The 15,420-nt window shown below is 41.3% G+C and overlaps 1 protein-coding gene across 1 annotated transcript; it reads left to right on the top strand.

Moving 5' to 3' along the window:
- The first annotated feature begins 2,344 nt into the window (after positions 1-2,344).
- Positions 2,345-14,997, top strand: LOC132711851 (vomeronasal type-2 receptor 26-like). The gene is made up of 5 exons (XM_087885269.1): positions 2,345-2,662; positions 3,536-3,835; positions 8,224-8,451; positions 9,718-9,844; positions 11,126-14,997. Exons 1-5 carry the CDS (start codon positions 2,345-2,347, stop codon positions 12,034-12,036), a joined length of 1,884 nt encoding a protein of 627 aa, XP_087741395.1. The 3' UTR covers positions 12,037-14,997.
- The last annotated feature ends 423 nt before the right edge of the window (positions 14,998-15,420 follow it).

Genomic DNA, 15,420 nt, shown 5'->3' with positions numbered 1-15,420 from the left:
GGCATTGACCACTCTGTTGCTGAAGTCATATTTTTTGTAATCGAGTTTGCAGTGGTTTACCTTAAGTTTGTATCTGTTGTTTGCCTGTGTATTATTGTGGTTGAAGCTGAAGTAGTCATGGACAGGTAGGACTTTGTAACAGACAATTTTGTTTTCTATGCTTAGGTCAGACTGCAGTTGGCGTAGTTCTAGATTGTCCAAGCCCAAAATTTCAAGCCTGGTAGCATAAGGTATTCTGTTGTGAGCAGAGGAGTGGAGGACTCTTCTCGTGAAATACCTCTGGACTTGCTCAATTGTATCAATGTCCAATATACAGTGTGGATTCCAGGCAGATGAGCTGTATTCGAGAATTGGTTGGGCAAAGTTTTGCAAAATTAGGTTAACAACTCTTAATGCCTTTTTGGCAATGCTGTTACAGTGAGCTCTAGGGCATAGATCATTTGAGATGTGTACTCCTAGGTCCTTGACAGAGTGAGGTTAGTTAGTTACTGAGATCAACAGTCACATCTGTATACAAACAGCATGAAGTGGAACACATTCCGCAGATGAAACAAAAGCAAGCTTTAATGCTCAGCACCCTTGTCCAACTGATCTCTACATTGACAACTTGCTTTCATCTTTCAAGGTGATTAGCTTGGGAGGTCATGGTTACGGTATCAGCATGGCCATCAAAGAAAAGGACAGGAGGCTCTAATTGGTCAATCCCAATTCAGAGAAAAGGCTGATTTCTTTTCTGAGTCTTTTCTAGAAGATAGCTATCAGAGTCTCTTTTGGACAAGATGGGCGGCACGTAAACCTAATATTATTATTAGCATCTGGTGTTGCTACAGTAGCTAGGAGACCACAATACTATTGCAGAGTAGTAGTTTGACATGCCTCATAAATCGAATAAATTGAATGAATAAATTTTCCAGAAAGATAGAACCCGCAACTCCAAAGACATCAGCAGTCAGCTCCTGGGTGCCTCCAGTCTTTCTCCCAAATTCCCTGTATTGTTTTCTTCAATGATCCATGGATTTCTCCAAACTCGCCACAGCTAGTTGTTGCTTCCCTGATGTGGACATGGGCATCTTCAGATGCTCCTTCTTGACTCACCTCTGGTTCCACTGATACCAAAGTGCTTTAAGCAGGCCCTCTGTTTTCTCTATCCACTCTCTCAAGCAAACAGGGATCGAGACCATTTACTCAAGAGAAAATGGGAAAGTTGGTACTTCTGTTCAATTCTTAAATGCTTTCTTTTCTGCCCCAACTTCATTCACACATTCAATCTCATACACACCCATACATGCACACTTTAAAAATATAATACATGCATAATGGCCCTTTGATGGAATCTCAAATCCTGGTTCCTACATGGTGAGGTCCATGAAGTTTTCTGAGCTACATTTTCAGACATGGTTTGCCAAAATCTTTTCCTGGGATGTTTTTTGACTTCTCAAACTGAGGTTGAGCGAATAGTGCAAGTGACAACAGTGCCCAGATTGTCTGGAGTGTGTCTGTTTTGACTTTCAAATAATCTAAGTAGAGAAGAGGAACTTTGGGGACAAAAACCTGTGCAGTCACAATAGCACATATGAAATTCATTAACAGAATAACAGAGTTGGATAGGAAGACCTTGGAGGTCTTCTAGTCTACTCCCCTGCACAAGCAGGAGACCCTATACCCGTGATGGCGAACCTATGGCACGTGTGCCACAGATGGCATGTGTAGCCATATCGGTGGACACGCGAGCTCAGCTCTGGCACACATGCACATGCCGGCCAGCTGATTTTTGGGCCACATGGGCCCACCAGAAGTAGGGAAACAGACTGTTTCCTGCCTCCGGAGGGCCTCTGGGGGTGGGGAAGGCCCGTTTTTCTTTCTCACCTGGCTCAAGATCCTCTCTATGCATCTGGGGAGGGTGAAAACAGCCTTCCCCATTCCCTCAGAGGCCCTGCAGAGGGTTGAAATGGCCCATTTCCCAACTCCCGGTTGAACAGGAAGTGATGTTTTTGCTGTCCCCAACCTCCAGAGACTCCTGGAGAGGCTCTGGAGGCTGGGGACAGGAGCTGGGGTGGAGGGGAGTTTCGCGAACATGCTCAGTGCAGGGTGCATAGAATTATGGGTGTGGGCACACACGCACATGGACTTCCCCCTCCCCCCTTCCTGGCTCACGATGGCGAAAATGTTAGCCATCACTGCCCTATACCATTCCAGACAAATGGCTGTCCAATCTCGTCTTAAAAACCTCCAGTGATGGAGCATCCACAACTTCGGGAAGGAAGCCCTTCCACCAGTTAATTGCTTTCACTGTCAGGAAATTTCTCCTTAGTTCTAGGTTGGTGATTTCACTGAATGTAACATCATGGCAAAATCCATGTATCTTTTCAGGAAAACAGGTGTGTTGTACTGGAAAATTCTGTCCTTCCTTTTTGCCATTCAGGAAATCAACAAAGATCCCCTTCTCTTGCCCAACCTCACCCTGGGTTATAATCTCCATGACAACTTTCGAGACAAAATGTTGACATTGGATGGTCTGTTGGATTTGCTTTCGACTGGAGAGGCCAATGTTCCCAACTACAGCTGCGGAAGGAAGAGAAACATGCTGGTTCTCCTGGAAGAGACCAACTCTGATATATCCATCCTTATGGCTGCCATATTGGGCATCTACAAAATCCCACAGGTATAGAGCCAGTGAATGGCTGCAAGTTTATTCCAGAGCGGTTAAGGAGATTTTCTCCTTAGAAATGTTAATTAAGCATGGATTAAGATGAAGAATTAATCTTTATGTCATCTTTCAGTCTCCCAGAGAGACAAGAACAAATATTGATACAACCATAATTAACAGTTATAAATTGAGAATAAATATTAACTTGTAATATTTCACGTTGCTCAGATCTTGCACTATGCAGGCTCTGAGGAAGCATCAGCTTTTCAGAAAATGAGATCCGGATTTCTTCTTACAATCCATTGTTGACAGTTATGTTTTCTGCATTTCTGATCCCCTATTAAATCCACCAAGGTAGGCTGGAATCTTCCAGCCACTACCTAAGCGTTGACATTATCATTTCAGGATCTAATAGGTCTTCTTTTTCTGCCATATCCATCATGAGACGCTGGTGATCATGTTGCCAATCCTATTTTTGTCAACAGCCACATTAAAAAGTGCTGCTGAGTTTTGTCCAAAGCAGTCCGTTAGGTTTTGATGCCACGATGTTCTTCTTATGCCTGGACCTCGTTTGCCTTCAATCTTTCCCTGGAGGATTAAGTGAAGGATGCCGTATTTTTCTGGGTGTTGCATCACATATCCAAAATATTCTAACGTTTGCTTTTTAATGGCTTTGATGATTTCCCTTGGCTTTCCCAGGTGGCTTATCACCTCCTTATTTGTGATTTTTGTTAACCCAATTTATACTTAACAGCCGTCTGTAAATCTACATTTCAAATGCTTCTCATTTCTTCAAGTGGTTTTCTGTCAGAGACCAACTCTCTACTCCATAGAGCAGGATAGTAACAGCTCCAAATAAAACATAAATCTCCCTTTTTTTCATTCCAGATCAGCTACACTTATATTTCACCGATCCTGAGTGATAAAACTCAGTTACCTTTTTTCTACCGGACCGTCCCCAAAGAAGGTGCTCAAAACCTGGGGATTGTTAAACTGCTGCTGTATTTTCGATGGACATTCATTGGAGTCTTTGCTGCAGACACTGATAACGGAGAACATTTCATTAGGACTTTCGTTCCTGTGCTGGCTCAGAATGGCATCTGTGTTGTTTTTGCACAAATCGTATTATTAAAAGATGAGAACTTCAAGTATCAGATTTCTGTTTTCAACCGGTGGGCCCAAATCAATGTATTGGTTTATTACTCAGAGTTTACGTTCATCGAGGGAGCCTTTTTCATAGAAAACATATTAAATTCCTTGCGAAATCCTATTGAAGGAATAGTTTGGATCATAACCGCTTTGTGGGATCTCACCCTTGAATTATCATATAATAGTTTCTCTTTCAGATACACCCATATTATTTTTTCTTCTCTTATCCAAACCAGCCAAAGGACCAAATTTGACGATTTCCGAGATTTCTATCCTTTTATCAAAGCATTTATGACTAAGAAATTTCACTGTTCATATGGGAAGCCTGCCTTGTCTGTGAAAGGCTGGACAAGGTGTACAGAGAAAGAGAACTTGGAGACTCTACCTCAGCAGATGATTGAAAAGACCTTCTCTCTAGATAGCTCCTTAACTTACAATGCCATCCAGATTGTGGCACATGCCTTAAATGTGGTCAATTCACCCAGATCCCAGAGGACAAGGATGGAGAGAAAAGACAAGCTGGAAGTTGAAAACATTCAACCATGGCAGGTATTTCCTTAAAGGTTCCATGTATGTTGCTAAGGGCGACATCTAGATGGTGAACATCATGAAACACTCTTTGAGAAATGTCATATACATTGAGAAAAAAATATCTTTTATGAATCATTTTCTTTCATAAGATCCCTTGTCCTCCTCTTTCATATATATATAGAGCCTAGTGGTGGCACAGCAGACTAAAGCCTGTTATTAACATTGAGCTGTCTGCAATTACTGCAAGTTCAAATCTCACCAGGCTCAAGGTTGACTCAGCCTTCCACCCTTTCTAAGTTGGTCAAATGAGGACCCAGATTGTGGGGGACACACACACACACACACACACACACACACACGCACGCATGCATACATACATACATATCAAATGTTTTTCTATCGAGGCACCTGGTCTAGCCCAACATATGGGAGGGGGCATTCTGCTCCCTTTTGCCTTTCAGCTCCAATCCAGGAGCCCTCAAGCAGTCGCATTCACGACAAACCATTTTATACCAAATGTATATTTTGCTGATAAAGAAATAAAGGGAGACTAGTATAGATCTATTTCAAGCTTTTAGCTTTCATCAGCTAGCCATACCCTTACGACCTTGGATTCCTGCATGTTAGGCAGTTGAATTAACCTTCTGAGCCACAAGCTATATATATTAATTATACAAAATTTATATTTTTGCTGATAAAGAAATAAAGGGAGAGTAGCTGATGAGAGCTAAATAGCTTGAAATAGATCTATAGTAGTCCACGTTTTAAAAATATAAATTTGATATAAAATGGTTTGTCGTGGAGGCGGTTGCTTGAGGGCTCCTGGATTGGAGCTGAAAGGCAAAAGGATATACTGGTTGTATCAGCACCTTTATAAATACATGTAATGTTATACATCCTAATTACGACCATTTTTCTCTTAATCATACAGTATAGTCCGTAGGGAAAAAAAAGAAACTTGATATTATATAACATACTTATATCTATTGTTTCCATAGTTATAACATAATTCTCTATACATTTAGCACTCTATATATTTTAATTTGCAGTTATGCACAGTCTAATAATAATATTGCTTGCAATACATATTCTTCTATATAGTTTTATATCTGTATTCGTTTCTAGCTTATTGACCCTCTTTCATCATTAATTTTCTAAACTTTGCATCTATTATCTAGTTAATTGTACCATAGGCCCCATATTAAGTAATACGCTGTTTCTTCTTTGTCTTTAATTTCCATCGTTACCCTGTCCATTTTGGCACATTCTAATATTTTCTTTACTACCATTTCCTCTGTCGGTATACTTTCGTTTTTCCAATTTTGTGCATACGTAATTCCGTTGCCACTGTTATTACATGTAACATTAAATATTGAATTACTCTTTCTTTTTACATTTGGCCTCCAGCATTTTGAATGGCAAATTATACCTTGGTTATGTTGTCACACACCACTACAATTATTTTACTTCATGTATTTTACTTCATGTGCTTTGAGCTTTTCTTTCTTCTGATTCTAGAATTTGATGCTTGTGGAAAGGGATTTTGGATAATCTCCCAATTTATTATAATGTAACACTATATTGTATTTAATATTACAATTATTTTATTTTATTTATTTATTATTTAAATTTGTATACCGCCCTTCTCCCGAAGGACTCAGGGCGGTGAACAGCCAAAATTTGACACACATACAGTATAAAAATTAAAAAGAATTAAAACAGAATTAAATCAGTTTGGCTTCCCTAAATTTTAAAACCCTTTCCCCATAAAATAACCCATTAAAATTTTAAGACAGCCCAGCTTGCTGGAATAAGAAGGTCTTTAACGCTCGGCGGAAAGTACGGAGGTCCGGGATCAGTCATATTCCTGGGGGTAGCTCGTTCCAGAGGGTGGTTGCCCCCACAGAGAAGGCTCTCCCCCTGGGGGTCGTCAGTCGACATTGCTTGACCGACGGCACCCTGAGGAGACCCTCTCTGTGGGAGCGAATTGGCCAGTGGGAGGTTATCGGTGGCAGAAGGTGGTCTCGTAAGTACCCAGGCCCTAAGCCATGGAGTGCTTTAAAGATGAGAACCAATACCTTGAAGCGCACCCGGAAGACCACCGGGAGACAGTGCAGCTCGCACAGGAGTGGTGTTACATGGGAGCGCCATGTCGCCCCCATAGTTACCCGCGCGGCCACATTCTGGACCAGCTGGAGCCTCCTCAAGGGGAGCCCCATGTAGAGAGCATTGCAGTAGTCCAGGCGAGAAGAATTATCAGTGTATATTCTTGTAAAAGCACCTGAAGAGTTCCAGAATCAATATTCAAGCTTTCCCTCCAAATCAGTGTTCAAGCTTTTTCAGATAACGAGCAAATGGAAGTTAATTATAAATATTGACATTTGCTTCCCAATTTCCGAAAGCCAATTCATAACACAGGAAGTTTATAAGAAGAGATTAGAAAACCATTTGTCTGAAGTAGTGTAGGGTTTCCTGCTTAAGCAGGGGGTTGGACTAGAAGACCTCCAATGTCCCTTCCAACTTTGTTAAATTATTATTATAATTATTAAATTATTATATTTCCAGGACTGAGTTGTACAAACTGATGCTGTGTCTTCTACAATAAGGAGACATTTTCTGACAGTGTGAACAATCAACCAATGGAACAGCTTGCCTTCAGAAGTTGTGGGAACTTCATCATTGGAATCCTTCAAGAAGAGATTGGACTGCCATTTGTCAGAAATGGTGTAGGGTCTCCTGCTTGGGCAGGGGGTTGGACTAGATGATCTACAAGGTCCCTTCCAACTCTGTTAATCTATCTCTCTTGTGGAATCAAAACACAGGTCCCAAAATAAATAATCAAGGCTCACTGCGTTGTTTGTTATTCAATGTGCACAGGAGAAACTCTCCAAATAATGTTAAGATAAATCTCTGTAGACAAAACGATGTATCTATAGCTATACAGGACATCTCAGGGAGGAGGGGAAAACTCATGGATAAGCAACAGATAATGTAAGCAAATATATTTGTAGGTAATGGATTTCCCTTCTCCTGCCCTTCTGCCATCTGCTTATCTTCAAGAGAACTAAGGGGAGAAATAAAACTATAAAACAAGAAAATGTGGGCTAGTGGGGAATGCCAGTGTTCCGTCCCCGTCTCACACACGAACACAAACAGATAGCCAGGGGTTAAATAAAACTTGCAGAGAACAAATTCTTTCGATAAGAGGATTGGCAGCAACCCAGTAGCTGCTTGCCAAGAACTTTACTCATAGAGGGAGGGGTTGTTCCTCCAACAGATAAATTCAAACAAGATACACACAGATCAAGAATTGTCAAGTCCAGTCCGTATTAAGTCCAAGGCAGATAACGTTGTTTCAAAGATACAATGTGACTCGCTAGTAAGTTAGTTTTGTCTGTCACAGAGTCTGAATGGCCACCTCACCCCTTTTTATCTCCTGTGGGGTGTGGTCCAGTGACTCAGCTTAATCTCTGGCACACCTCCTATTCTGCTGCATGCGCTTGTCTCTCAGACGCTGGTGTGGATCCAGCCAAGAGTTATCTCCATCACTGTCTGACTGCAAGGAGATACCTGGCTCCTGGCCAATCTCTTCTCCGTCAGGAGACACCTGAGGCATTGCCAGAGAGGAGGGTCCTGGAGAGGGCGGCCTGGCCAACTCCTCTCCTTCATGTTCGGAGCCTTCTCCCTCTGATAAGTCGGCCTCGGGGGTCGAAGTCACAACAGCCAGATGTTGGAAAGAAAACATCCGCCATTGGTACCTGAAGGACAAATCTATGCAGATTGTCCTGAGAAGAAAACAGGCTGCAGCTCAATAAGCCAAATTCCTTATATCTCTGTACATCAACTTGTTTAGATGATTCCAGTTGTGTAAAAACCTCTTTCCTTATATTCTGTAGCTTCACCATTTCCTGAAGAATCCTCAGATCTACAACAACACCATAGAAGGAATGTATTTGGATAGAAATGGAGATTTGATGGCTGACTTTGACATTGTGAGCTGGGTGTGGTTTCCAAATAAGTCGACCACCAGAGTGAAATTTGGGAGTCTAGACAGAGAAGGAACCATTGGAGTCAAATTCAGCATCAACAAGGAAGCTATCATGAGCCCTCAGTGGCTCAATCAGGTAGAGGAAGAGGTGTCCCATCTCTTAACCATGTTTCCCTGAAAATAAGACATTCCCTGATAATAAGTCCAATCAGGTTTTTGAGCACATGGACTAAAATAAGTCCTGCCCCCCCCAAAAAAATAAGCCCTCCCCAAAAATATTTAAGCACATGCGCAGCCAATCCTCGCCATTTCCTCTAGTTAGGGTTAGGGTGACAGAGCTGGAAATCAGCAAGAGGAGCCTCGTCTTGCTCCACACACCCCGAAATAATAAGACCTCCCCAAAAATAAGACCAAGCACTGATTTCAGGGTTCAAAAAATATAAGACAGGGTCTTATTTTCGGGGAAACACAGTAGTTTTGTCCATCATCTCAATCAGTGTACCCCACCATCCCAAACAATATGTAAGACCGACTGCCTTCAAATTCATGCTTCAGAATTATATTCTTTCATTTATAACCAGTAAAGGAAAAGTTGCTTTATGACTTATACAGTACAAGACTTTGGTCTGGGGACATAGAGGGAAAAAATGTGGAAATGGGGGGGAAATGGAAGCAGGATTTAAGAGGAGGGGAGAAGTAAAATCAATTGAGTTACACATGTTCATTTGGGCATATATACATTCAAGAATTTGACCTTATTTGGTAGTAGAAAAGTACAAAACCCATCATATTGAAGAATTTCAGAATTCTAATTTCTCCTCCATATGATATGTTTTTCCAAAAGTTTCTCTGACAGCCTTCCAGAGACAGTCCTCCAAAATGGAAGCATATCTGACTATCATTTTTCCAGTTTCAAGAGTAACTTTCTAGAAAATTCTCTGGAGTGGCCACCACAACAAGGGCCAGAGGAGAAACAGAATGGTCCACTTCTAGTCCATTTTGCACATACCTCTTGTTTTTCCCTGTAAGGTCCTGCCTCTCCAGTCCTCTCAAGAAAGCAGTCCTCATGAAACAAAAGCCATTTCAAAAGGAAACTTTTATTGGATGATTGTGATATCAAGAGATCTAGGCAGGAATTAAGTTTCCCGCTCAAAACAGTAAAGTGCAGACAGAGCCCCTCCCAAAGTCAAATACATCAACAAGCCAATCTCGAAGTGTAAAGATATTATGAGATACTCAGGCGAAGGAGGTGATAAATGCCATTCTCCAAGGCAACGCTGCTGCTCTTCTCTGGAGACGAGATAAGCTATGGGACCTGACAATCCCATTCCAACACTATAATTCATTTCATAACTAATCAGTTTTGCAGATGCTTCTGAATGCAAATTCTGTTCACTTTCAGCACTTGCCTCACTCCCAGTGTGTGGAGCCTTGTCAACCTGGCTATTTCAAGGTGGTCCAGGAAGGAAAACCAATCTGTTGCTACAACTGCGTCCCTTGTGCAGAAGGGAGCATTTCCACCCAAGAAGGTGGGTGAATGGGAATCAAAACAGCCCTTGGGATAGGAGCAAAGGTTCCTGCAGATCTTTTCTAAGAAGATATTAGAAATATCTTCTAAGTATTGGGGGTGGGGGAGGGACTATTAATTTAACTATCAGAATTAATTTCACCAAGGATATAACCATAATATAAGCTGGGAAAATTCATTGGAATGAGAGGTTAAGTGTAGAAGAAGCCAAGCAGCTATCAAAAAGCATATGTGACTTTGTGAAGGATCAGTTGAAGTGACATGAAGCATTGTTTCACCATGACAAACAGAATGATGTTGCTTCTACATTATGAAGCTCCATTGAGATAAATTAATCTCCAATGTCAGGGTTTCAAGTAACACCCCCAATGAAAGAAAACTCCGAGGCTCGACTTTCCCCAAAATTACATGTTAATGAAGATGTCATATTAGCACATCTGGGAAAACCCAAATCTGAAAGCTTCCAGGTTTTCCCCACTCAAAGGAAAGTTCAAGTCCCTGCCCAACACCCACAAGTCCATCACATGGCCCAATCCAAACACCATGCTGACTGGAGATGCCTCCTGTTTCTAACCCTCTAGCTGCAGGTAAAGATGTCCTTGACTTTCTGAGAAAGGAATGTTATTATGACTACCGGTATATTTATTTATTATTATTTATTATTTAAATTTCTATACCACCCTTCTCCTTTTGGACTCAGGGCTCCATACAATCCCTCCATTACAGTTTCCCACAGTAGTAAATGTGGCAGGCCTGAAGAGGCAACGAAAAAGATGGCTTCCAGGCCTGACAGCCAACTCACACAGGACCTAGTCAGTAATCTTGCCATCTTCTCCATTCCAGGGTGGACTCAGGATAGACACATTTCTGCCTATCCATCTTCCTCCAAAGTATCCAAGGAGTAGGCAGGCATGACCTGTGTTTCCTGTGGAGTAGCTATTTGGGGGAATACATTGCTACCGGAAAGGAACCTCTCCTCATTATGGTGATTAGAGAGAAAGGTCAAACCAGACAACTTTATCTGCCCCTTTTTAATCATTAACCATTGGGATTTGGTGGGACAAAATGAAAGCAAAAATAGTTGAACAATATTGTTATTGAATTTAAATTTTATCCTCCAATTAATGGGTAATGGGACAAATCAAACTCCATTTTGGAAAAGCAAAATATTCCAACCTTGTCAAATTGGCTAGTTCTAGTCCATTAGAAACCTTCCTACATGATGTAGATCAGAGGTAGCAAACTCAAGGCCCATGGTAAATATTACATTTGTCCTCTATAGATGCAGACCACTGCACCAGATGTCCAGACAATCAGTATCAGAACAAGCATCGAGATCAATGTATCCTCAAAATTGTCACTTTTTTGTCCCATCAAGAGTGTTTGGGAATTATTCTTACTTTCTTTGCCCTATTCCTGATCTTAACCACAGTTTTAGTCTTGGGAATCTTCATTAAATTCCAAGAAACTCCAATTGTCAAAGCCAACAACCGGGACCTCTCCTATATCCTCCTGGTCTCCCTTCTTCTTTGCTTCTTGACTTCCTTTCTCTTCATTGGACGGCCAAAGAGAACCACCTGCCTTCTCCGACAAACAATTTTCAGCATCATCTTCTCCATTGCCGTGTCTACCGTCTTGGCCAAAACAGTCATGGTGGTGCTGGCCTTCCTGGCCACAAAGCCAGGAAACAGAGTGAGAGGATGGCTGGGCAAGAGTCTGACCAACACCATCATCATTTCTTGTTCCAGTGTCCAGGTTGTCATTTGTTTCACCTGGTTAGGAGTCTTTCCTTCATTCCCTGATTCTGACATGTATTCCCAGCCTAGAGAGATTGTTCTGCAGTGCAATGAAGGCTCGGTCACTATGTTTTATGTTGCCCTTGGTTACATGGGTTTTCAGGCTGCCATTTGCTTCATAGTGGCCTTCCTGGCCAGGAATCTACCTGGGTCCTTCAACGAAGCCAAGCTGATCACCTTCAGCATGCTGGTCTTTTGCAGTGTCTGGATCTCCTTTGTGCCTACCTATCTCAGCACCAAAGGGAAATTCACGGTTGCTGTGCAGGTCTTCTCCATCTTGGCTTCCAGTGCTGGGCTGCTGGGTTGCATCTTCATCCCTAAGTGTTACATCATTTTGCTGAGGCCAGAACTGAATACAAAGGAACAACTGATGTTCAAAAGTGAAGTAAAAAAGTGATGCTGATGGATGTTCTGGGAGTATAATTCCCACCCAATATAATTCTCACCCATTGGGTACTTTTCAGGAGAAAACACTATCAGGCTGCTTTTTGAAGTGATCTCCTGCTTAAGCCTAATTTCCATGTTTTTATGTTTCTGTGTCTGGTAGTATTATTTAGCATTTTGGGCTTCATTATCAGCCTTTAAGTGAGGATGTTATTAGAATTTTAGTCTGGCAGTGTTGACCTCCTTTCAGATTTTAGGAAAACATGTTTTTCTTCTTTTTTTTCATGGGGAAAAAGCAGCCTTTTCAACAATTGAATCTTAGTCAGTGTATTCTGAAAGTAATTGAATACACTTGCAAGTTTTAAGTAAGATACTAATCCATCTTGGAAAGAGCATGATGTAACCCATAAATTTACCTCATGTGGAAAGTAATTTCTAGTCAATATTTTCTATTGTTCACTTGTCAAATGTAATAAATGTCTTTCATTCTTTCGTTGGTTTATTTCTGATGTATCACATGTACCAAATGTTTGTAACATTTGTTTCTGTACCCTATTAAAAGACTTGGACTTCCCCCATTCCATAAATGCTTTTTACTGTGCCTAACCCTATCGCTTCTGTGGGTGTGGCTTGGTGGGTGTGGCTTGGTGGGCATGGCAGGGGAAGGATAGTGTAAAATCTCCATTCCCTCCCCACTCCAGGGGAAGGTTACTGCAAAATCCCCATTTCCTCCCGATCAGCTTGGACTCAGGAGGCAGAGAATAGATGGGGGCGGGGCCAGTCAGAGGTGGTATTTACTGGTTCTCCAAACTACTCAAAATTTCCCCTACTGGCTCTCCAGAACCGGTCAGAACCTGCTGAAACCCACCTCTGGGCTGAACAGCTTACTTTTACAAAAGGAAAAAGTGTTTTTAATCTCTCAGATTCAGAGAAATAAGGCCAAACAATTGGGGAAAATACAGCTGCAACATAAATGGTCATCACTTTTTTTTCAATCCAATGGACATTAATTCACTAATAAAATATTTATAATTATTAAGATCTACCAAACAGGTAGAAGAAAGTATTTTTTCCCCTATAATCTATCCTGTCTAACAATCAAAACTATAGATCAGAAGTTCATTTCTTTTTATTTGTGGGGTTCTTGGTGCTCCCTATGCGTGCTTGTTTTCTTGCAGATGTTTCATGTCCCAAATTAAGTATCATACAATAGAATACTTTATTGGTGCGATTGGACACTCAAGGAATCTGTCTTAGGTGCATATGCTCTCAGTGTACATAAGGAGAATAAAATACATTCATCAAGAATAAAAAGATCCAACACTTAGTGATAGTCAAGGTTACTAATAAACTATCAAACTGTACTAGGAAACAAATAAAAACAATATAAATCAAAAGATACAAGCAACATGGTTATAGTAATAAGTGGGAAGAGATAAATACTAGTAAGGAAGAGAATAATAATAGTAATACATTATTTGACAATGTTGTGGGAATTAGTTGTTAAGCAGAGTGATGGCATTTGGGGGGAGGGAAACATTATCAGAGCTGATAACTATCATGAGTGACTAACAATGACGATATTATTAGTTTGGGTCAGGAAACATCTGCAAGAAAGCAAGAAAGCTCAGAGGGAACCAAGGATCCCTCATTTCAATCCTGAACAACAAATATTCTCTATTGACATTTTTTTTTATGAAGAAATGTATAAGAGGCTTCTAGTTATCAATTAATGTAGATCATTTCCTTTCCCTAATCAAAGAAGTTAATTTATCCATTTCAGCTATTCTACCAAATTCACCAGCCATTCCTCCATAGTGGGTTGAGTGGGGGGGAGCCTTATCAGCGGAGAGTTGAGTCTAATAGACCCCACAATGGAACTAAGAGGCCAGGATTGTGTGGGAGATGGTGGTATGATGTTCCTGCTTGCAAAGAGAAAGGAGACAGGAGAGATTATGTAAGCAAAGCAATGAATTGACCAAGAAACCCTGATTGGCAGGATAGGAAATTTTTGATTGAAAGGGGAAAGGATGGCTAAGCACTGAAGATACCTAGACATTTTTTTTTTCCAAAATGAAATTGGAAAAGAGAATCTATTGCACAAGAAAGGAAATTTTTGGAAACATTCCAAATCTCTGGATTCAGGGCTGGTATGCAAGGCCCAATAAAACACACTGAGGATGGAGATAATAATAAAATATTTACTTCTGACCAAAAAAAAAGATGCTCAGGAATATTTTACGCCTCAAGCACAACAGCTCTAAAACCAACAAGTTTCACATACATTTTTGCAACAAGATACAAAGTAAAAACAAAGCTTTAAATTGTACAGCCTTCAGCCATAAAGTGATAAAGTAGGCATAATTCAGGATTCCCAGAATTCAAGATTCCCAGTCAATGATATGCTTGCCCTGCCTTTAACTCTATATCTACACTAAGTTCATGTAGTTACAAAACAAAAAGGCAACTGAACATCCCATCTACATCAGCTTCAGTCAGTCAGTCAGTCAGTCTGTCAGTTAGAATGCAGTTGTCAATTTTCCCATTGGGTTAGACAGCAAAAGAAACTCCTGGGACATTTTTTTACCAAGAGTATACCATATTTTTTGGAGTATAAAATGCTCCGGAGTATAAGAGGCACCTTAGTTTTTGGGAAGGAAAATAGGGGGAAAAAATTCTGCCTCTGCCTACCAAGTATTCATCTGGCTAGCTTCCTTAGCCTGGTCAGCTTTAGCACACATTAGTTGGCTGGTTGTGAGTGTGCACTGGGGCTGATAAACAGCTTAAAAAGCACAGCTGATTGTCAGAGGGAGCTCCACTTAGTAAAGCAGGTGAAGCGCGGAAGCAGTAAGACAAGGCAGTAGCTTTGGCAAAATGGATTGCCATTTTGGGCTCCGCGCCTCGTGTTTTCAGCCTCCAAATGCTCCATTTGAGAACTGTTCATGGCTGCGGGGATCGTAAAAACCATATCACCGCCCATTGCTACCCAAAAACATGAGGTGCAGAAGCCAAAAATGGGGCATGCTGAAGCCTAAAACGTGATACACAGAGGCCGAAAACACAATGTGCACAGGCAGCGATCAGTGGCGATGTGTCTTGGCAATCCCCGCAAACTTGAACAGCTCTCAAACGGAGCATTTGGAGACTGAAAATAAGAGCCATTGTTTGTGGCAATCTCTGCAGCCAGGAAGAGGATGTGCTGAGGCCGAAGGGTGGGACTGGCTGGTGGGTGGGGCTACATTTGCAGTATAAGACGCACCCAAGTTATCAGCCTCTTTTGGGGGGAAGTGCATCTTATACAACGAAAAATAAAGTAACTTTACTGAAGTTTCCATGCAGGTACAGGAGAAAAGCCAGTTCCAATGTTTTCCTGTCAAAATAGCATAGGAAAACTTTC

The sequence above is a fragment of the Pantherophis guttatus genome, chromosome 2 (assembly GCF_059756535.1).
Source record: "Pantherophis guttatus breed Tessera chromosome 2, ASM5975653v1, whole genome shotgun sequence".
Taxonomy (NCBI): domain Eukaryota; kingdom Metazoa; phylum Chordata; class Lepidosauria; order Squamata; family Colubridae; genus Pantherophis; species Pantherophis guttatus.
The sequence above is the reverse complement of the archived record's forward strand: the minus strand, read 5'-3'. Positions and strand labels throughout refer to the sequence as shown.

What these genes read in the sequence shown, in the direction of transcription:
- LOC132711851 (XM_087885269.1), top strand. Translation starts at nt 2,345, where the DNA reads ATGGCAAAATCCATGTATCTTTTCAGGAAAACAGGTGTGTTGTACTGG. An exon ending in ACCGGTGGGCCCAAATCAAT is followed by an intron (nt 3,836 to 8,223) that starts GTATTGGTTTAT and finishes TATATTCTGTAG; the next exon opens with CTTCACCATTTCCTGAAGAA. An exon ending in GCCCTCAGTGGCTCAATCAG is followed by an intron (nt 8,452 to 9,717) that starts GTAGAGGAAGAG and finishes GTTCACTTTCAG; the next exon opens with CACTTGCCTCACTCCCAGTG.